Genomic DNA, 24,405 nt, shown 5'->3' on the forward strand with positions numbered 1-24,405 from the left:
CTCACTTGGTCACACACACAAACCCCCACAGGACACAGGCACAGAGCTTTTCTCTGGGAGCAACCTCAGCTCATGTCTTCACTGTTACCATTCCTCATGAATCTGCTGCTGCTTTATGTTTAGCAGTTTAGGCACAAGACAGGGCGGGGAACAGAAATCCCATCATTTTTACTACGTTATTGTTACTACTCACTTCTATTTCCCTTCTGTTTTTTCAATTATTTTCCAGTGTTTGTGGGGGCTTTTGAGTTAGGTTTCAATGCTTCTATAATCTTGTATTTAGATATTGCATTTGGTGAGGCTAAAAGAGCCATCTGCATAGCGAGCAGGAGTGACACAGAATTGTGATGCACAGATACAGAACATCTGTGGTCTTGTATGTAATAATTATATGCAATGCAATTGTAGATTTGAGGAACCAAATTTCTAGGGTCCCCATGAGGTTATGGTCAGAAGAGAGCTCAGACCATCCTGGTTGACCACACATTTGATTAAGTTCTGCACTAATAAAAAGTTTGGACTATTTGTTATTTGGGATCTAGGTCTGTATGCCTAAGTCTTAAAATACGACTGTCCTGTCTAGGTATGTTCCTCTTTTTACTTTGGGTCTTGTTTTCCCATAATAACTTCAGTTCATTCACAGTCCATTAAACCTGTTTTTCCTGCTTATTTTCACTGAAGTGATTAGGTGTTTTGTGGTTTATTTTTCCTGTTTGTCTGGTTTTAATATTGCCGTGTCATGACTGTGTAATATAAAAAAGTTATATTACTTGAGATTCTTGGCAAAATGATAAAGACAGAGGTTTTCATTAAAAATCCAAATTAGAAAGCTCTTTCCCATTCTAATAGTAGAATTTCTACACAGCATGGAATTTCAGAAATTTCAGGAAATCACAAATGAACAGAACGACAGACATCAGAAATAACATGTAAGACAGTAAGGACAGTCTCACTCAGACTGATGCACAAAGCGACAGGTACCTCGAACTGCTGCTGGCTCTGGCTTTTTTGGCACAGTTACAGGGGTAGGCTCTTCCAGAACAGCTTTCTTGGGCACCTTTGGAACTTCAAAGATATTAGTGTATTTAGTTTTGTGGGCACTGCAGATGTTGATGTAACAATAAGACAACCAGTAGTACGTGCACACAGTTGTTTTTGAGAGCGTGCTGTGGTTACATTCAGTCATCAGCTCTGCCTTGCTTCCAACCTGTGGAATGACCAGTGTGCCCAATGCATCACACAGGAGGTGTGAACTCTGTGTGGTCTTTGTTTCTTGGTCAGGATGGAAATGTAGAAAATATATCTGGCTTCTTAGTAACAGATGATCAGAGGTTTATTTATGGAATCCTAGTGCATTTGTCTACCAGCCATGTTCCATAAATGACTGTATTCTGTGCTGGTTTAGGCAGTCATTGCCATCTTTTTACTTGTCACTTGGATACTATCACTATTTTTATCCTTCAGGTTGACTTCACCTTTCTTTTTCTATCTTTTGTATGTTTCCTCTCTTTAACTGCTCATATTTTCCCTCTATTGTCTCCTGGCTTTCTTTCTGATCACTAGATGTTGCTTATAACTGTTTCCTGTTATATTAATTTCAATTATCTAAATGATTATATCATCGCTTTTAGGTGGTACTTCACTTGAGGAATGTCATTGTGTTTAGGATGGGGAGAATCTGGTGGCAGAGGGCATGTTTTCTCTGGCCAGTGCTTGGGACTTCTACAAGAATTGAAATGATGCATCACTGCGTCAATGTATAGTGTCTGGTTTTGGTGTGTCTTAAGTAATTTTTTTGTATTTCAATTATAAATGCCTTTTTAAAGGCTCACTGTATTACGTGCTCACAGTAACTTTACAGCTCTTTAATGCTACTTATACAAAGTAACAGCTTTGCAAATCCCGTAGTCAAAAATGTTTATGTATGACCAAAATACAGGCAAATTATGAATAACTGTTTAAAGAAAATAGTCCGCTCCATGATACAGATACATAGAGATATTTGTGATTATTTTGCTCTGTGTACTAAAACTGCTGCCCTCTGCTGAAACCTTTAGTTTCTGTTTGTCTTTCCTCATAGAATCATAGAGTCATCTAGGTTGGAAAAAACCTTTAAGATCATCAAAGCTAACTGTAAATATAACATGGCCCAGTCCCACTAAACCATGTATGAAGCCATCCCTACTAATAATGTGAACAACCGTTATGAATTCCTTCTCTTGCATCTGTAAGTTTTTGGCATTTCTTTGGTAGACAGGTAGTCATATCTGCATGATATGACATAAACCAAGTACAACAAAAGTTTAGATGGTTTTAGTTGAGGAAACATTTCACACCCCTGTGCAGCAATTCATATTTGGTGCATCTGTCCCATATTTTTGATATCAGAGTATATAGGGAAAGATCAATTTAAATCGAGAGTCATTAAAAAAAAAACCTAAAAGGCAAACAGCACCTTTCCTTAGCATGATAATAGTGGTGATATGTACCTTTAGGAAGTGAAGCTTCTGTTTTTTTAGATAGAGCAGGGGGCACTTTCTTCTCTGGAACAGTCCTCTCAGCCATCTCAGGCACTTCAAAGATATTAGTGCATTTCATTTTACAGTTACAATAAAACTCAGTTTTAAATACAGAGACTGAAACACAAGGGACAACAGACATGTTTTGAAGTAACAATTTAGCACACACATACTCTACGTGATTTGTTTAGCAAGCATCATTTAAAACAGATCAAAAACGACAGACAGAACAAAGGAGATCAAAATAATACTTAAGAGAAGATTCAGGATGATTGTCATGTATTCATGATAACATGTAGCTTTGACTGATGGAGGTTTTAATTTTTCCCAAGCAGCTAGAGAAATTAGATGGGACAGCCTTTCAGGCCCTACATGTTCTTTGAAGATATTAGTATCTGTTAGTTATGTGTATTAAGCTTTAAAATGAGTGGTGAAACAACATACTCAAGGGAAGGAAAAGAGATCCCCTGCATAAGAGGTACCTTTAGGCTGTGCAGGTGCTCGCTTTTTAGCAGCAACATTCTCTTCCTTTTCGGCCACCTTGGCTGGTGGTGGTTCCTCCGGTGCCAAAACAAACTCTGGTTCTCTGGATGTCACGTCAGGCTTTGGTTTTTGAAGTGGTGTAGAAGGCTCTAGTTTTTGGGGTGCTAAAACTGTTTCTGGTTCCTCAGACACCATGACAGGTTCTGGCACAAAAAGCTTTGTTTTTCTGGACACTGCAATAGGCTTTGATTTCTGGGAATCTGCAGCAATGTCTGTTTCTTCAGCTGCTACAAACTCTGTTTTTTGGGGCAGCACAAAATGCTTTGCTTTAGGGGGCACCAGAACACGCTTTGATTTTTGGGTTGATTCAACTGTCTCTGACTCCTCAGACACCACTATGAGCTCAAATTCCTCAGGGGCCATAAGTGGTTCTGGTTTCTGGGATTCCAGAGCCGGCTTTTGTTTTGGGGGCATCACACCATATTTTAACTTTTGGGGCGGCACATCAGACATGGGTTTCTCAGGTACCACAACAAATTCTTGTTTCTCAAGCACTACAACATGCTCTACTTTTTGGGATTCCATGACAGGCTTCTGTTTTGGGGGCATCACACCATGTTTTAGTTTTTGGGGTTTTATATCAGGCATGGGCTCCTCAGGTACCACAACAAATTCTTGTTTCTCAAGCACTACAACGTGTCCTAGTTTTTGGGATTCCACAATGGACTTCTGTTTTGGGGCTATCACACCCTCTTTTAGTTTTTGAGGTTCTATATCAGGCGTGGGTTCTTCAGGTACCACAACAAACTCTTGTTTCTCAGGCACCACAATATGCTCTGGTTTTTGGGATGCCGCAACAGATTCTGATTTTTGGTGTATCAAAACAGTCTCAGGCTCCTCAGATGTCAGAACATGCTCTAGTTTATGAACTGCCTTTACAGGCTTTTGTTTTCGGGCCACTCCCACCGTTTCTGGTTCTTGCAGTTCCACCTCTTGAGGCTTTGGTTTTGGGTGTCCTGCAATGGACTTTGGTTCTTGAGAAACTGGAACAGGTACTTTCTTTTCTGGCAAAGTTGTCTTGGCCACTTTACGTATATAAAAGATATTAGTTCTCAATTTAACAACTGCACTGACATCATACTAAAATTAAGTCAACCATAAAACATAAAACCACAATTGTATGAAAATATTAAAAACGTATCAGGTGTCAATCATTTATGCTGGCCTTTAAAATGATGAATATATGACATGTTGGCTTTTCTCTCTTTTCTCTCAAGAGCACACATACACACTCCCCCTCACAAAACTCATGCTCCCATACGGAAGTACACACATGCACTAATAGTATAACTTAAGATATAAGTAAAAGCCATGGTAATAGCCAACAGAATGGACAGGACAAAAGATATTAATTTCAGACAATATGCTGAAGATCCTTTCAAGAAATAGCAGTGATGGCATCTAGGTTTTCTTGGTGGAGCTTCTGGTTTTTCAATTATATTGGTATCTTCTGCTCTTAGCTACTAGAGTGGGTACTTTCTTTTCTTCTCCTATTGTAACTTTTAGGGTACTAGCTGTGGTGGTTTTCATGAACCCAAGCAGGTAGAATAGTAAGAATATGTGAAAATAGTAAGAAGAGCTGAAATATAACATACAGGCAATTCAGACATCCAAGATTTACCACTATTTTTAAAAACCAACTATGTATGTCTGTTTCACACACATATGCAGATAAATAGAACAAGCATAATTTAGAATTTCAGAAAACAGAAGGCTTGGATAATTACAATGTTAAAGAAAAGAGGAAAAACATTGCTTTTGTTATTTATTAGTTTTGAGATTTACCTTCCTTTGGTGTGAGTTCTGGTTCTTCAGGTGCAGCCTCTGGTTCTGGGACAATCACAGGTTCTGGTATTTTTTGCACAGGTATTTTCTTTTCTGGAACAACTGTCTTCGGCACCTCAGGTTCTTTAAAGATATTTGTTTATTTTAGTTTCAGAAATTTGAAGAATAGGAATTCATAATAATAAATAAAAAGGCAACAATAGCTCCAAAGTAAAAAATACCTCACAGCATCAGAAAAAAGGCCACCTTCATATACCATTTGGTTTTTTTTTCCATATTGCTTTACACACACTATTAGTAGCCACTGTTACTGGGAGCTATTCACAAATGAAGAAGACAACACAATCTGTAATGCTTATAAATATATTGTATAAAATATATGAAAAGGTTGCTAACACAAATGTAAGAAAGATAATATTTAGAGAAACAGATTAAAATTTGTGTGCAGTCTTATTACTATTGAACATGTACCTTTGGGTGGTGGAGGTTCTGTTTTTTTAGGAACTTCAATGTGTATTTTTTCTTCTGAAATCACTTTCTTGGGCACCTCAGGCACTTAAAAAAAAAGCAGTTAATTTTATTTATATGCATTTTGAAGATATGTCTGCAGTGTTGAGACACTAAGAAAAAGTAAATCTCAGAGACATCAAAAGCATCAGTGGTTTTGGATGTGAATATGTAATTTCTCCTTTTGCTAGAGAAAATTCGCTCTGCTGCCTCACTGAGTTACAGATGCAAAAACTACAATTGAAAAAACAAAGTATTTTATAATACATTAATAATAAAAGTAAATTACCACGATGTTAAAGTGGTACCCTAGAAAACGAAAGGGTTTTCTTTCCTTGCATACAATTACTTTTAGTCTCTGGATGTTCTGGATTCTTTGATAGTTTAACTGAAACCTCTTCTGGGACCAGTTCCTTTGGTATCTCCAGCATTCAAAAAATATCAATAACTTTTTACTATCAGAATTTCATAAGACTAAAACATAAGAGCAGATCACTCTTAGTGTAAACACCATCTACAAAGATCTATTTTTTTCACTCAAAACATTTGCTCACGTGCAAGACCTTTGACAAAAGAAGAAAATGCTAACAGAGGTCTTGAATACTGTCTCCTGTCTTGTTAAAACAAGAAAAGAATTTTTTTTTTTGATTCTGTACTTTTGTTATAATGTTAAGTATCTTTAGCTGGTATAAATTCTGGGTTTTTAGGCACAGCAACTTTGATTTTTTTGTTCTACATCTACTTCCTTGGGTCCTTCAGGCCCTTTGGGAATGAGATTATTTTCAGTTACACAGAATTTTACAGTCATGTTCAAAACTTTTCAGTAGAAATGGCAAAGGTTTTTAATAAAGCCTTTGATTTGACAGGTTTGTTGTGTTAAGGTTATTTTATGTCCCTGTAAAGTCTGAAGAAAAACCTCAGAATCTTCTGGAGTTTCTTCTTCTACATTAGATTATTTTTCTGTTTTATTCAACCATTTCTTGAATCTCTATTTGACTGGGACTGACATTGTCTATTTTGTATTCTTTGTCACATTCTTCTATGTGTGATCACTTCTTGGTATCAATTTTTTGTCTGTGCACAGAAGTTTTTCTTCTGTATTAGGCATCTGTATCACTCATTCTATACTCTCTTTTGGGGCTAATTTTTCGTCATGAGTCAGGACTATTTCATATCACAGAGGCCCTCCTTTCTCCTCCTCTCTTTTCTCTTACTGTTCTCAAATGTCAATTGCGTCTCTACCCAGCCACATCAGTATTTCTGACACACTGGTACAGATTACAGCTATGATTCAAAAGAGAAGAATTTAAAATCAGTAACATATATAGACCAATGGGCACAGAAGGTAAAAGTAACAGGAAAACACAAACGATCATATAACTAACCTGCACAATCAATACAGAGGTTTTTTTCCCCTGCCAAATTTTAATTTTCTGTAGTGCAACATACCTTTGGCTGGTGGTGGTTCTGGTTTTTTAGGGACAGCAGTGGGCACTTTCTCTTCTGGAATTTTCTTGGCCACCTCTGGCACTTTAAAGAAAACGCATTAATTTTTTAATATTTAAAGCATTTAAAATATTTACATTGTAAAGAAGAAAGAGTATCACAAGAAGCATATTAGAAAGAAATGAAAGATATAAAAAGAGATGTCATGCAAAAATGTTGTATACTATTATGTACTATTAGGATTTTGATAATTGAGTTTTACTACAAGCTCTAATGCTCAAGAGAAAAATCTCCTCCTCAGAAAGACACTGTTATTGACATACAAGCTTTAGGTGGTGTTACTCTTGGTTTTTTAGGTACAAAAACATTTACTGATTTCATAGGTACCTTGTACACTTTAAAGATATTAATGTAGTTTTAAAAATTACAAAAATTAAACATTCAATACAGAGACATAAGACAAAACACATAGATATATAAGGATGTGACAAAACAAGTAGATGTATAAGGATGCTTTGATAACAGTTACAACTTCTGAGAAATCTTCTTTGTTCTACTCTTCTGGCAAAGAATAAGTTGAAAGTGATTTTGCTTGGGATCTTTTTTCATGCAGTTTTAGATGTGCTATGCTAAAGATGAAAATAAGCTAAAGAAGTCATGGCAAAAGTTGAATTTCCATGAAATGCATTTTAAATGTCACACATAACACAGTTCTTCACTGATGCTTGGCAGTACTATGTGATGATGACTAGGGTGGGATAAGGTGTGCTGCCATTGGCTTGACAGTTTTTAATGCCACACAAACTGCTAGTTCAGACAGACTTCTAAAATACCTGAGTGAATTGTAACAGATGGTTTCTGTGCAAATTCTATTTCCATTCAAAATGAAATCAATTGACCCCTAAGTTTAACATGAGCAATGTGAAACAGAAGGATAGAATGTACTTCTAGGTGGAGTATTGATTGAATTTCTGAGGCTGTACCCATGAAGTGAAAATGTTCTGTAAATCTCACTGCATGTTAACTGAGCTAGAGCTTTCCTTCTTTCTAGTCCCTTTTACTAGCTTCTGATACAATTTCTGGGTTATTCTTGGGTAGAAGAAATAGATAAACTCAACTAATTTTTAATACTTGGACAGCAACAGTACAAGGGACAGAAGAAACTTGTAGAGAAAGAATGAAGGAATATGGTGACCTATACCTTTGGGAGCTTCTGTCTTTTTAGGCAGAGTTTTTCTTCAGGAATACTTTTGCTAGGCAATTCAGTCACTTGAAAGCTATTTACTGATTTTGATTTCAATTTTATGACTTAAACACAACTTGAGAAACAGAAAACAGAAAATAGGACATATACAACATAAACATCACAAATCTAACACATGGACCATGAACTATTAAATCAGAAACCATGTAAGAAAGTAAAGATGTTTATCAGTGAACGACCTGAATTCTACCAGGCTCTCAAAATACCTTTAGACGGTGGAGATTCTGGTCTTTTAGGCACAGGAGCAGGTTCTGGTTTTTTAGGCATAGCAGTAGGTGCTTTTTCTTCTGGAACAGCTTTCCTAATGACTGCAGGCACTTTAAAGATATTAGTTCATTTTAACGAGAGAAAGACACGTCATGAAAAATCTCAAGTTTTTCATATAATTAAGGTACTGGAAGAATGAATACAAATATTAATTATGTTGAACAAGGACTAAAACACGGACATGAATAATTTAATTTTCCTGGAGTTCAAGACTTAGCAATTTGTAGGAAGAAGTGATGAAGAAGTCATATACCTCTAGGTGCTGGAGCCTCCTCTTTCCTATGAACAGTAGAAATTTCTTCTTCTATGTGAATCTCCTCATAAACTTCATGTACTTGAAAGATATTAGTTTAAACACTTAAATTAACTTAGAGCATCTTCAGAAAACAAGACAACATGTTAGATAAATAACAAATACAATCAAATATTCAAGCTCCTCTGAAGATATCCATTTTATATCCATGTGTAAAATTAGGATGCTTTCAAATAAGGGATGAAAGACCCCTCATATTCTACCCTGATCTGACCTCTGCAGTTTGTCAGAAGAAAGACGCGTTATATGTCATAACTGAGCTACTACACTGAGCGCAGAGATAGGTCCTGCCTATCTAAGTTCTGTCACTTTTTCTTTATTTTTTTCCCTTTTGGGCTGATCTCAAGTAGCATTTAATTTTAAGAACTACAGATGGTATTTTTTTAAATTAATTTTTTACTGTTTCAGGTAAGCAAAGCTGTTAAGTAAACTCTAGTTCATGATAAACAGAATGCTCTCAAAATAATATATGTATGACAGCATTTTTTTTATCCTTCAAATTGTACTTAAAATTTCTTATACCTGTAAAGTGTGAAGGTTCTTCTTTAGGTACAGCAGGAGGTATTTTTTCTTTGTGGACAGCTTTCTTTCGTACTTCAGGAACTTAAAAATATTGGTTTATTTTAGAAATTTGCATTATCAAATAAGTAATACAGCTTTGTCAAAAAACAATCTACTAGAACAACAGAAAAAATATATGGTATTAAGATGTGAATAGAAGTCAACAACTTTGCCTTCTGGAGTCTCATCTTTCTAACTCCTAGCATTTCCAGTATTGAATATGTTCTTCCCTGAAAAGATAGTTGGGGGGTTTTTAATGATTGGGATTTTGTTTGTTTGTTTGATGTTTTTGTGTGTGTGTTTAAGGATTTTGGCACTAAAAAGGGTTTTATTTTTTAAAATTTAAAAATTACACATAAAAACAAGGCAAAAATCCAGTTCAATTAACTAATTATTTTGCTTCCAACATCTGTAGAGTTCTTCTGTTCTGGAATTGTATTACAAAATTATGTTTCTGTTAAAAATGTTTGTAGCTTTGTATTTTGTCCTGATTTAAAGTCATACCTTAATCTTGACTTCCTTTAAGCCCTTGATATGACTGCAAAGAGCCCTTTGGAAAATAAGCTTCTGTCACAACCTTTTAGATTTTTCTCCCAATATATTGTCAGAGAAAGTATTTTGAGAAATAGAACATGAGACATGAAGTCAAAAAAATATAAGGCTAGTCCCTGGCTAATCCCTGAATCTTCTGCCTACTAAATTTCTGTGTCTAATTTAATCTTTCTAAATTTTAAATTCTTGATAGAGAATGTATCAATCTGTTTAAGCAACTGCTTATAGAAAACAAAGAAAAAGAACTGTAAAGTGTCTGTAGCATCTGGTTGTGTTGTTTAAGAAAAACAAGCAAGCTGGGTTTCTTCCTTGGTATCTCACTTCTCAAAGAGGCTAGAGAAAGTTAATTTGGAGGTAATGTACCTTTAGCTGGAGGAGCTTCTTCTGTAGGTACAGCAGCAGGTATTTTCTTAAGTGGGACAGTTTTCTTTGTCACTGCAGATACTTCAAAGATATTAAATTTTTTAAAGAACGTTATAATACACAAAGTGTAAGTAGCAAAGAAGCAATGACAGACGCAAAGCATCTAAGGAAACATTAGAATGAAAAAATGAAATAACAGATTATCGCACAGATGGAATGATGAAGATGAATAATTTGTAGGAATGTGTCACTTTACAGATTGCTTGAAGAGTTGGTTTACCTTTAGGTGCTGGAGCTTCTGGTTCACTAGGAGTAATAAAAGGCATCTTTTCTTCTGTTGGAACTTCTCCATAAACTTCAAGTTCTTTAAAGATATTAGTTTATTTTACATATTATAATATTAGTTACAAGACAGCTTCAAATAAAAACATGCACACATGCATATGGAGAAAGAGCTATTTGAACATAAGTTATTTAAATATCTTTCAGCCTGATCTTACTACTGCTGGAAGTTACCATTCCCAGTTAGTAAAATACAAGTTTACAGAAATATTTTATTTTCTAGTTTCTTAGTTCCGTGTATTAGATAGAATTTGTAACTGAATTTCATATGTCTTCATTTGGGGTTAACTACCTCCATTGCAGCTCAAAAATTAGGTGTTGCTCAGAATAGTTTCTTAAACCACTGTTTATTTTAGTTCATTTCCTTGCTCCAATGTGACTCAAGTGCTTCCTGAATCAGAAACTTAGTTTCTCTCTTATTTATATACATATATCTTTTTCACGTTGTTAGAGGAAAAAAGTATGGCATTTTAAAATGCTAAACTGCATTTTTAAATTTAGTGTAACATTTTAAATTTAAATTTTTAAAATGCTGAATTTTATCTAAATTTGGGGACATAGATGGTCTAAAAGATATGGATATAAGCTTCTTTTAAATAGTTTAAAAAATTAATTAAAAATAGCTCATATTTTACAGAACAATATAGAGCATGATTTGATATATTCTCTGCAATTTACTCTTTGGTAGATGTGTTACTGATGTACCTTCATAAAAAGGAGGCTCCTCTTCTCTAGGGATAATGGTGGGTACTTTCTCTTCAAGGACAGCTCTCTTATGGACCTCAGGAACTTCAAAGATATTAGCTTTCTTTTAGTAACTTCAAAGTAATTTTCAATTTTTAATATCCCAAACAGAAATAAACCCAGAAAACTAAGTCCTTTTGAGGTCTTGGAAACTTTTTGAGAATGAAATATGATACAGTTCTAGAACCGTCTTGCTGAAACAGTGAATTTTGTGAAGAAATTTCTGGTTTCAGCTCTCAAAGAGCATAAGCCATTTGCTTTCCTTACTGCATTGTCATGCTTTTCCTTCTGGTTGGTGTAACAGCTTTAATAGCTTAAACTTACTGACTCTTGCCCTATTACTTCTTCACCAATATCATGACCTGTGTATTGGTATCAAAACCCCAGTTTAAACTAAATTCACAATTATACTATAAATATAAAAGCACTGCAGCTTTACATACTGGTGGTATAAGCAGCAATACCTCCTCAGCATGTTTTTATTCATACTTCAATGTTTTACTGTCTAGCACCTATCTGAAATGTTTGCCCCAGAGTTTTGGATTTATCACTGAGAGTTGAATTTCCACTTAGAGACTGGGTGCTCTTGCAATGGTGTAAAGAACATGAGAATTTTTTATGATGTTAGCTTGGAAAAATGGCGCAAATATTTCCTTTCCATAAAATCTCATATCAAAATCTCCTTTACCTTTCATTGGTGGAACTCCAATTTCAGGTGTATGTGTAGGTTTCTTTTCTTCAGGGACAGTTCTTTTGAGAACATCTGGCCCTTTAAGATATAATTTACTTTTAGGGCTTTCAAAGCTAGTTGAAGAAGTTAGAAGAAGAGCAAATCTAACAAGGAAGATTCTTGAAGCATCAAAGAATTAAATCCCCACTGAAAGAACATTTATGTTAATTTTGAAGATGAGACAGAAGAATAACATATTAAAAATATATATTCTTCCAGAAGAAATAAAAGTATTATTTCTTTCTGAACTATTTTCTTGTGCAGGTTAATGACAGAACACACATTTTTTAAATTACTCTAACGTTTTCAACAAATGACTTGAAACCAACAGGCAAAAAAGACTCAATGATAAACAGATGAAAAAAACCACAGTGGGACATAAAACATATGCACATGTTTCTCAACGAATAATGAGGACAAAAGACTGAAAATAGAGTTAATGTTTCACAAGGACAAGAAGAGGAAGTATACCTTTAGCTGGTGGAGTCGTTTCCTTTTTAGGAATAGCAGGTGGTACTTTTTCTTTTGGAACAGGTTTCTTTGGCACCGCTGGCACTTTAAAGACATTGGTAGTTTTTTAAGAATGTTTGCAGGAGGAATATTATGTAAGAATAGAAGTTAAACAAAAAGCAAACAACTCTGAAGAGTCAGAAAACTTAGCAAAACACAAAAATATTTCTCTAATACATAAATACATGTAATAGAGGCCATCTGTCTGGACTATTTTGCTTGGATAGACATAGCTAGAGTTCCAGTATTCAGTGAAAGAAAAACACTGCTGTTGTTGGATAAATTTTGGATAGGGATAAGGATAAGCCTTAACAATTAGGTTTCATGGACTATCACCTCTAATTAATGGCAGCTGGGAATATGGTAAGGTTTCAATTTTGTATCAAGCTTTTCTGTAAAAACAACAAGTAAACGAATCCACCTTTTCCCACTGATTTCATTCTGACAATTCATGTGAGAAACAACTATAAAAGTTAGCACAAATCAAATTTCTGGCAAATTGAGTGCTATGACAGAAAATTACAGAACTTTGGACTAGTGCAGTAACTTCTCTAGCACCCACTGACAATTGCTATTGATGACACTTATGTTTTGTAAAGCCTGATACAGAGAATACCTATTAAGATGGCACACACTCCAGCATATCATTAGGTTAAAGAAGATTCTAGTTTTTAGAACTCTGCAGGAAACTAGAGTTTCAATGGTTAGCTTTAAAATATCACGTTATGATGGCAAAAATTAAATTAACGTACTACCTTCAATCCCTTTGTCTCCAGGAAGTAATTTGTTTGATTTTTGTTTTGTTAAAGAAATACCTTTTTTAACTGTCTTTAACGGTATTGTGTAAAAAGGCTGAGTCTAGCAGTCAAATCAGAATAGGTAAATTACTGGATTTGGGGATTCAGAGACTCACGCAGAAAGTTGTGTTCTCAAATTTATCTGATGGTTGATGTACCTTTAGCTGGTGGAGCTTCTCTTTTAAGAGCAGGTACTTTTTCTTCTGGCAGAGGTCTTTTGGGCAACTCAGGCACTTTAAAAAATATGTCATTATGTATTATAAGTTATATAGGAAGAATTACAACAGATATAAAGACAGCAAGCAGAACAATCATTCATTTGTAGAGGAATCACCTCATCATTTATGGAGAAAAAAGGGAGCAGTCATCCCAGAATTCTTGAGTAATGAAATAAGAAATATCAATGTACATCTTTTTGGTACATTGTAGATGCACTTTCTGTTTGGTGTGAGGCATCCTATGACCATAAATTTAAATTATGGGAAGGAAGGTTCTAATATCTAAATCTAAAGTTCTAATATCTTTGTAACTCGAAGGAGCTAAACTGGACAAAAGAAGCAAATATTAATGCAAAAAAAATTAATTCACGTTGAAGCCGAATTACATTAGAAGGTTGATATTTTCTCTGCTTGTATTATATCTCCACTAGCTCACTCTTGGGCAGTCAGATAGGGAACCCTCCCATTTCACACTGAAGGGAATTCCTTTGGAAGGACTAGAATAGAGACAATCCTTGAACTGATTTATCATTACCAGCAACAGACACACATAGGACTACAAACAAGGCAAACTATAAATAAACACTCATAGAAGGCTTAAGAAGTAACTGAAAACACACTAGAAGAACAAAGAAATCATGTCTTGATTTACCTATAGCTGGTTGGATTTCATAAGCCTCCTCATATTTCTCATAGATCTCTTCCTTCTCCTTGAACTCATACTTTTCATAGACATCTCTCTCCTCGGCCTCCGCTTCATATTCCTGTTCCTGAATTTCCTTATATCCCTCAGGTTCTTCAGGTTCCTCGTATGCCTCAATTTCTTCAGCTTCCTGAATCTTCTGAAACTCTTCAATGGTTTCATATGTCTCATACTTCTCATATTCTTCATATGCATACTCATACTTCTCCACCACAGGTGCAGGAGCAGGGACTTTTTCTTTCCGGACAAGTTTCTTAGATAATTCAGGCACTTTGGAAACAGTATTATTGTTACTACCTGACAATTATTTAAATTTTTTTTTACAGTTAGTCAAGATAATTGACAAAGAAAGAGAATGTGCATGATAACCACAAGCATAAATTACATTAAATCATAAAACCATGCTTCTGAAGAAATGTGTGTATTATAAAAGATTTTAGAAGGAGGAGGAAAAAACAAATCTTTGGGAGAAATAAGAAGAAACATATCTGTACCTTTAGTTGGTGCTGGTTCTTTGGGTTTGGGCACAACAGCTGGCACTTTCTCTTCTGCAACAGCTCTTTTACGAACCTCCGTGACTTTAAAGATACAGATTTTGTTTAGGAATTTAAAAACATTAAATCACCTTAGAGCAGAGTAAGTAAAAAAGCACAAGAAACAGAGCTTTATGGTTCAACAATTCAACATTGAAAATGAAGAGTTTTAACATAAATTCAAACAAAAATCTTGTACAACAGAGACAAAAGTTAGAAAGAAGGTCAAGAGTATTCCTAGCATAAATATTAATTATAAGGAGTGCATATACCTTTTGCAGCTGGAACCTCCACTTTTTCAGCGGGAGAAACCAGCACCTTTTCTTCAGGAGCAACCTTCTTAGGCATCTTGGGTACTTTAAAGGTAAGACCTAACTTCAGTGTACTTTTACACAATTTTTAAATGGACACAAAGCCAGAAGTTTATGAACAACAGAGCAGAGACTTACAAACAAACAAATAGCATAGTGACAAATACAATACAGGACAGAAATAATAAAGTGTCCCTTACTAAACTCAACTTGTACCAAGAATATTATCAGTTAACGATAACAGCATTTACAATCGGCAATACCTTTGGCTGATGGAGCTGGCACCTTTTTAGGAACAGGTTCTTTCACTTCAGGAATGGGTTTCTTAGGCATCTCAGGCACTTTAAAGACATTTTATTTTAAGAATGTCATCCACCAGTAGTATGAGAAAGAGAACAGAACACGTACAAAGAGACAAAATAAGAACTGATCTGCAGAATATATTTTTAAAAGATGAAACAGAAATTAAAACAAAAGACTTTACATTCACAGGCACGTATCTTGAGCAAGTCAAATAATTTAAGCGCTTACTTTCTGCTAGGAATTCTGAGATATCAATACAGAAATGCAGCAGGGACACAAAGCTGACATAAACAACAAACAAAATAAACGAAACATCGAGAATAACAACACATTGTTAATTTATGCACCTTTTGCTGGAGGAAGCTCCAGTTTCTCAGGAGTGGGTACAGGTGTTTTTTCTTTTGGGACAGGTTTCTTAGGAATCTCTGGCTCTTTAAAGATATTATTTTGCAAACGTGTTAAAATTGCTTTCAGAGCATTAAAAGCATAAACATGGAAACAAGATAAAAACATAGAACAAGACCACAAACTCCCCCCAAAACATATATAAATAAAACTTAGAACAAGAAATAAAGATGAATTTTAAAGAACACAAAAGATGTCATGAGTGGCTTGCGCAAAAAGATCATGTACCTTTTTCTGGTACAGTTTCCTCTGGAATAAATTCCCCTTCTTCTTCCTCAGGAACAAAAATGGGAACCTTTTCTTCAGACACAACTTTCTTTGCAGCCTCAGGCACTTTGAAGATATTATTTTAAGAACTTTAGTTTCACAACATCACAAAGAAAAATCCATAACATAAAACATAAGGACATCAACCTTAAAGTAACAATAGCAATAAAAATAGGGGAAACTCCTGGCTATTTTTCACTCCCTGAAAACAGCAGTGTGCAACTGGGTTAAAAAGTCCAAAAGAGGACTAGCTCTTTTGCCCAATTTTTAATTCCAGTGTCATTGCAAACAGAAAATATTAGCAAGATATGCTACAAACCAGAGGTTAAAGAAGATTATTAGCATTAACGTTTTTGCATAAAAACTTTCCAGTGTCTGCTTTCCTTTTTTATATTTTTTTTTTCCTAAAATACTCAGCTACTGCTGAGGTAGAATCTGCTTGACATACAACAGTGGCCTTTGCAATAGTCTGCCTCCACTTTGAATTTCCCATTTAGGGTATAGGATCTGGTTATTAGTATGATCAGTTGTAAATTGTTGTTATTTTTGTAGAAGTTTAACTAAAAACCTTGAGAATCTAGCTTATTCTCGAGGTACATGTAAGAGTGATCTCCCTGAATTGAAGAATTTCCAGGTAATGGCCCATAAAATTTTGTTTCAGCTATTTTGTTTCAACAAAATTTAAATTAATTTAAAAATTATTTCTGGATGATAATATCACAAGGAATTACTTCATTCACAGTAATCACTTAAAGTAGAAAAAAGCAGATCATTCAAGGCCTGATTCTCAGCCCGCTGCAGTCATTAACAAACTAGACAAGCCCAGTCTGGGCCCTAGCACTGCTCACTAAAGGGAAGCAGCAGGGTGCTATAGCCAAGGATCTGACTTTATGTGAGTATAAATTGAATGATAAAATTAGGTTCCACTGAAATATGAAAATAAGACAGAGAGGAATTATCTTCATACACCACAATGTGATATACCTTTAGCTGGTGGAATTTTCTTTACTTTAGGAACTGCAACAGGTGCTTTTTCTTCTGGGACAGCTCTCTTGGGCACCTCTGGCACTTTAAAGATATTGTTTTCATAAGAAATTGGTAATTGCTTTTAGAGCATCAAAACTACTAAAACTACAGAAAAAAGTTCACAAAGACCAAAAAGAAGAAGAAGAAAACTCCTCTCAGAAGGTTAATTGAGGTTTACATCAAGCGTAAAACAATCACTGGAGATGAAGATCTATTAGTGAATTGAACAAAGCCCTCATATTCTTTAAGAAGGAATGGTGTACCTCTTGCTGGTATCTCTGGAACCTTTTCCTCTTCTTCAGGAACAAAAATAGGTACCTCTTCACTGGCACGTCTTGGTATTTCTGGCACTTTAAAGATAGTTTTTAATTGTAGAAAACAACTTACACAGAAGCTAAAGAGTGTGAATTAGCAAGTACGTTTGTCACACACAGCTACAATACTTCAGTTAAATTCTGACAACAAACATACAGAAACAAGAACAAGCATCATCCATATGTTTAGCTATAGGTAGCGATACCTTTGGCTGGTGGAGGTTCTGGCTTTTTATGTACAGGGACAGGTACTGCCTTTTCTGGAACCTTCTTGGGCACTTCAGGCACTTTAAAGACATTTTTGTTTAGGGAATTAATTTTCAGTGTAACATAAAACATAGTGAAATGATAACTGTATAGCTGATATTAAGATAACTTCACAAATATGGTAAAATCTAGTTGTGTGTGTAAATTAACATTGATTTTATCCACAGATTTATGCACAGATGTAAACTTACAAACACACAGAGAGTACAGAACCACAAATTGGTGTAGTAAGGCTAAGGGGGAAGTCTGGCTGTTCAGGTAAATTCTTTATCTTTTGGAGCATCTGTTTTTGAAAAAGCAAGCCCTTTAAAATGATTTAGATCCAAAAGACAGAGACAATACAAAACACAAAGACATTTTCAAAGCATAGAATAAGCATAGCACCCATGACTGACGGACACAAACAGCAGTGTACTGATCAAACAGCTCAGGGAGTGGTTCAAACACATTAGGCCTAAGAATGGGATTGTTACTGGCAGTAACAATCTTCTTCTAAAGATGAAGAAACAAAAAATAAAATCACACATTGAACCAGAAAATGGTGTACCTTTGGCTGGTGGAGGCTCTTCCACTTTTTTAGGCACTGGGACATGTACCTTCTCTTCTGGCACAGGTTTCTTTGGTACTTCAGGTGCTTGAAAAAATATTATTGTAGCTTAAGAATTTCATTTTTGGACCATAAGGTAAAGAACACTGATATGAATCAATAAAGTTGGACAACAAAGAAGAACTGTCAAGAATAGAAAACTTTCTTCACTCTACATTACATATGAAAAAAAGACTGACTTAAAACATTTTTTTTAATAAAACATTCAGTCAAGAACTATATCAAGTCATATACCTTTGGCAGGTGGAACATCCTTCTTTTTTGGTACAGGAACAGGAACCTTCTCTTCTGGCACAGGTTTCTTTGGCACTTCTGGAACTTAGTAAGACATTATTAAAAATTGAGCTTGGCATGAGAATCTAAAATAACATGACATACAAACCAGTCACACTAAAACAATTAAACACAAACAAAAAGATCCACAGTTCTTAAGAGTAACAATTCTTTCTCTATCCTAATTTTTAACACAAGTGAGAAGATAAATGAATGCTAGAAGATCTTTCTGGTCACAGATAATTGCAAGTGTATATACCTTTAGCTGGGGGAGCTTCCTTCTTTGGCACTTGGACTTTCTTTTCAGGTACAAGTTTCTTTGGCACCTCGGGCACTTCAAAAACATAATTTTGGTTAAAAAAATAAACCACAAGCTACTCAAAATAGAAATGAATCAAAAAAGACAGCAACACAAATATTTTATATGAAGACCCCTCTCCAAAAAGAACAGAAAAAAGTAATAAGCAATTAAGGCATCTGAGAAATAATGTGAATTACTTATTCAGAGGATGTCTTCTAACATAAAGAGATGATATACCTTTTGCTGGAGGAGGTTCTTTTTTCTTCAGAATAGGTATTTTTTCCTCTGGAACAGGCTTCTTGGGAACCTCAGGCACTTGAAAGACAACATTAAAGTTTTAGGTATTTACTTCCATAAAAACAGGAACATAAAGTGTAAACAAACGTCACAAATACATACTCATACAAGCAAACATCACATACTCCAAACAAACAGCTTTGACTTAACAGGGTTTTATCATTAAGACAAAATAAAATAACAAACACATAATATTAGCTGCTATTATATCCATTCTCCCTGCTCAGCCATTGAGGCCATCAATAAAAATGTTTTTGACCTCAAGGGATTTTTTGCTGATCAGAAGATTAAGTCAGAGTTTGACTTTTCTGAGCAGCTATTAAAAACAATTATAAAATGTCATAGTGGGAAATTTGCAAAAATACAATTTAATTTTTTTTCCAATTCCTGGATGTTTATTACAAACCCTGTAATAAACAATTATCAAATTGCTGTGTAAGATATTTAGTGCTTTTACTAATTTTCAATATTTTCCCCTAGAACTATGTTTGTAATCCTTGCCAGGCATGTAATAGGTTGCATCTGATCATATTGTTACGTATATTAAATATAAATTGCTGACTGCATTTTCTTCCTGGAAAATTTCCAAGAGCTTTCTACATGCAAAAAACTCAAGCACATCTAGTTTATCAACTGAGTTACTTCAAGCAGAGAACTGTGGACACATTATAAGTACCCAGCAGTTTATAACGTAATTTATTGGGTAAATAAAATGTTTTTAAAAAATCCCTTTACTCTTTTGAAATCAACAGACTTTAACTGCAGTGAGACAAAGGCTTCAACTGAAATGTATCTAAACTTTTGTTTGTACTCCAAACCCCAGAAATGTTCATATAAATTTTACAATGATAGGAGAATAATCCCACTGTCTCTGAGCATACTGACGAAAGTTTGGAGCACATGTGAATTAAACTTAGCTACTATGAGAGAGTCAATGGAAATTTCAGTCAACACTAATTTTCCTGTTCAGGATTAACCTGGCTTTTGCAGTGTACAGCCTCATATTTTCTCAGCTAAGTATAATATGCTCATGTTTATGACAAAATTTCTACTGCAAACAATGTTAGATCTAGTTTTGACATTCATTTGTTAGTCAAAAGAAATTCCAAACTTCCTTTGATGGAAAAAGACGCTATGGAATGATTTGGATCAGGACTGGAAAGGACACTCTTAGATGATTATGCAATTTTGGAAAATTGCATATACATGATCTGTATCTTTATATTATGATCAGAAAGGTTTTATTACCAAGATCTTGGTATGACCTAGTTCTCCTAAGTAGTCAATATTATGTTCATCCTGTACTAAAAATGTAGAAAATTTATACCCATACCATAAAAATTAGTCCTAAAGAAAACACCTGAAACTAACAGTATTCAAATATGGATATTTAATAAAACTTTTGTATCTTCCTTTTTCATGAAAATATATTATTCCCTTCAGGATAGAAATAAACCTCAACCATAGGGCTTTCTAAAGTTTCTGAAAATAATTCAGTGCGACTTGTGTTCCTAAATCACTTATTTTCAAGTACTCTAGCTATTTGCTAGATAAATATATTTTTTGTCTCTGATTGCAGACTTTACTTAAGCATTTTCAAGTATTTCAAGCACAGTCTGATAGCAAAATTGGACCCCATATGAGGATGAAATTAAGCTCAGTTAAATTTTCTTAGTGGTTTATACAGAGTTCATGTGAAAGAGGAACGGACATGTATGACATGGAACATTTGAATTTATGGAGGTAGCAGTAAAGAGTAGACATACAGCCATCACATGTTCTCTGCACTATATAATAATCAGTAAATACCTTAAAAGAATGCACATTGTAAAGCACACTGCAGCATTTTACAACAAAACTTTGGTATTTTCGCAGAATGAAAAGATACTACTTTTTCTCACACAAACCCTAAAGTATACCTCTAGCTGGTACAGGAGCCTTCTCTTCATACTGAGGAACTTGTGACTCTTCCTCCTCATATTCAGCGACTTCCTCTCCATAATAAGCAGCTTCTTCTTCGTAATGGATGACTTGTTCCTCTTCGTACTGAGGAACTTCTTCCTCTTCATACTGAGGAACTTCTTCCTCTTCATACTGAGGAATTTCCTCCTCATAGTGACTAACTTCTTCATAATGGCGAACTTCCTCCTTGTAATGGATTACCTCCTTCTCATATCTGGTGGTATCTTCCTCCTCATATTTTGGAATCTCTTCTTCCTCTTCATACTGAGGAACTTCAACATATGCTTTTTCTTTTCGGACAACTGTCTTGCGTACTTCAGGCACTTAAAAAGATACCAATTAAAAGAACCTTAAAATTTAGCACATAGATCTTACTAATAATAAGGATCAAAAGGCATTTTTGGCTAAGAATTAACCAAAGGAAGAACATTCCATAGAAAACAAATCAGTACTCACTGTACATGGAACACACAAGACACAAAAAACATTTACACCATATTTCAATACTCTATCCAGTATACCTTTAGCTGGTGGTCTTGCCATTTTTTTAGGAGGATAAATTGGTACTCTTTCTTCAATGGTAGCCCGCTCTGGTACATCAGGCACTTAAAAGATACAGTACAATTATGTTTAAGAATTTTTAGATGTAAATTGTATAAAACCAAAAACAGAAAACCAAAACAGAAAAAGATATCTTACGAACACATATAAAAGACATGCATGCCTATTGTCACTGGACATGTAGCTAGGGAAGTCATTAGGCTGCTTTTCAACTAAGAAACAGCAAACTTTTCAAGATACCAATATAAACAGCTGATATGATTCCTGCTTCATCCACTGCTGCCAACAGTGAAGTTAAGCTTGCTGGTGGGCAGAATTCAAAATCCAAAGCCATCCAACTACAAAATCAATTAAAACTCATTGTTCTCTGTAGCAGCTCCTCTTCACAACAGTGGCACTTTGCACTACCTCAGGAAGAGATCAAGAGTCCTTATTCACTGACAACAAAAGATTTGTGTAGGAAGCTCCAGATGAAGGTGAGGGAACCTTCAAGAAAGACTTTGAGAGTGACTAGCAATAGGTAAGAGTTCTGGTCTAATTAAAAGCAAAAGAATTACTTGCTCGGGGACGAAGGTATTTTTCCTCTTCTGTGAATTACTTTATGAAGTGACTTGTTTGTTCTGACATGGCAACGAGCCATTCCTTGTAAAAGCAGGAGCATTTCCAAAAGATTAAGATGTGTATATATTCAGTTTTTAAGATTTATTTAGTAAAGAATGCTTGCTATGTTTAAACAGCGTATTCTCTTTTACAGAAGTGTGTGGGTCTTGTCTTCTGAGGCAGGTGTCTTGGAAAATTTTTGACCAATATAACTGGAAAGTGCACAGAAAATTACCTTGGCATTTTAAGATCTGGCAGACTTGCCAAGTTAGAGAATAACTGTGGCATTTTCTTAATAGATTTGAGATTTTTTTCTCACCTTAAGAGATGGAATCCATTCTGTCAGTGACAGATTTGAGTATTTCTAGAGGCTTTATTCATGATAAGCTACAGTGAGCATAAATGAGTGGCTGACACAAGTCTTGATGCTTGGTGTTATTTTTGGGGCTCTTTAAGTATTTTCTGGCAGAGTCCTCCTTGATAATTAATTGTAAATGCCAGGGACATCTACATTTGAAATCTTAAACTAAAACTGGTTGGAACGGGTACTTTGGTGGATTTGATAACAAAAACTGCATTGTGCATGAGTGCCCTTTTCAGAAAGCTCAGGTTCCTTTAGATTCCTTTTTTTCCGGCTAAAACACCTCTGTTTCATACCCCATTGGAGAACTGTTGCATTTTATGTCCTTCTGCTTTGACCCTTTTCCTTCCAGATGACATATTACACCTGCCTTACAGAGGACCAAAGATTGTCTTCCATCTTACTCCTAGTACTCCTGATATGCTTGTCCCCCCATCTTTGGAGACTAAATAGATAGTTTAACTTCACACTGATTTTTCTGTATTAATCTTTCATGATATCAATATGATAATGCTGTTTATCAACGGTATCAGGTCTAAAAGTAGTAAGTATGAGGCATCTTGTGGGTCATTTTTCACAAATCGGTTGATAGTCTGCAAAGTGAAAGAGCAATGAATTTTCTTTAAAGGCTATGGACAGTTGAGCAGGCAGGTCCATGACGTTGGATTGTGTTGAGTGTCTCAGCCGTGTAGGTAACAGTAGAGTTAAAGATTTCTTTCTTTAACCTTCATATTTAGGTGAGGAGTTGCTTTTACAGAACAGGAAAGGACTGTCTTTCTTTTCAGGATAGGAAAGCGTGTTACTTTAAGTGAAAGCCAAGACTGTCTCCTGTTTCCCCTCAAAGGTCAGACAGGTGGCAAGATTTGAAACGGAGGACCGAATGAAATTATTGGGCTTCCACTATGAGAACAGCAGTAAGCCAAGAGGAAAGCATTAAACATTTCACGAGAATGAAATACTGTCCTGTGTTATTCTACAAGCTTCACTATCATGATAAACTGGCAATAGCAAAGGACATGAAATTTTGTTTTGTTTTCGCTCTTTTTTTTTTTTTTTTTACTGGCTGATAAGATGTAACTTTGGACACAGAATCTTTTTTGTCTTCATACCTGTGTATGAAATCTCCTTTTCTGTGTGGAGAGAAACGGATACTTCCTCTGACATAGCCCAGTGTTCTTCTTCTGTTGGCACTTCAAAGACAGAGTCTAACATTAATATGTTTTTTTCTGGTGTCATATAACGTACAATAAATATCCCATTTGGAGTTTCTTAGAAAAATGACTATTGTTTCGTGACACCACCCACCCCCAGAGTAATTGGGAAAAATGTCTCTAGTATTTCTCAAAAACTATGTAAAAGGTCCCCTGGGACTATAGTGGATCATAGTGATAGACTTGATAGTTTAAGGTTAATGATTGGACTCAATGATCTTAAGCGTCTTGTCCAACTTAAATGATTCTATAATTCTAAATTTGAACCTCAGGAAATGTGCCAGACCAGTAGGCCTGAAGCTCTGATAGCATTACATGAGCACAATCTATTAGTAGATTAACCCATGGCCAGGACTACCTTCTGGTGGTGGAGGCACTTTTCTCTTTTGAACAGCAATGGATACTCTTTCTTCTCTGGCAGTTTTCCTCTGTGCTTCTGCCACTTTAAAGATAGTAATTGTAAGAATACTAGCCTCTAAAACAAATCACACACATTCTGAAGTTCATACGAAAGAATTATGGACAGACAATTAGGAGCAAATAGCACACTATTTAAAAGAAAATATAATGAACACAACAATCACATGAAACATACAAATAATATATACTAAAATAATATATGTAATATTAGGCTAATAGATA

The 24,405-nt window shown here is 35.1% G+C and overlaps 1 protein-coding gene across 8 annotated transcripts in view; it reads right to left on the bottom strand.

Moving 5' to 3' along the window:
- TTN (titin) overlaps positions 1 to 24,405 on the bottom strand; it is a 236,790-nt gene that overhangs the window by 110,769 nt on the left and 101,616 nt on the right. For all 8 annotated transcript variants that reach the window (XM_042040505.1, XM_042040513.1, XM_042040510.1 and 5 more), the window contains 3 exons: positions 6,804 to 6,884; positions 5,319 to 5,402; positions 4,848 to 4,970 (listed from right to left, as the gene is read on the bottom strand). In XM_042040505.1, the coding sequence (XP_041896439.1) occupies positions 4,848 to 4,970; positions 5,319 to 5,402; positions 6,804 to 6,884 (288 nt within the window). The remainder of the gene's footprint in view (positions 1 to 4,847; positions 4,971 to 5,318; positions 5,403 to 6,803; positions 6,885 to 24,405) is intronic.

This window comes from Corvus kubaryi, unplaced genomic scaffold (assembly GCF_017639235.1).
Source record: "Corvus kubaryi isolate FWS band 111438036 unplaced genomic scaffold, C.kubaryi_AGA036_p1.0 37396, whole genome shotgun sequence".
Taxonomy (NCBI): domain Eukaryota; kingdom Metazoa; phylum Chordata; class Aves; order Passeriformes; family Corvidae; genus Corvus; species Corvus kubaryi.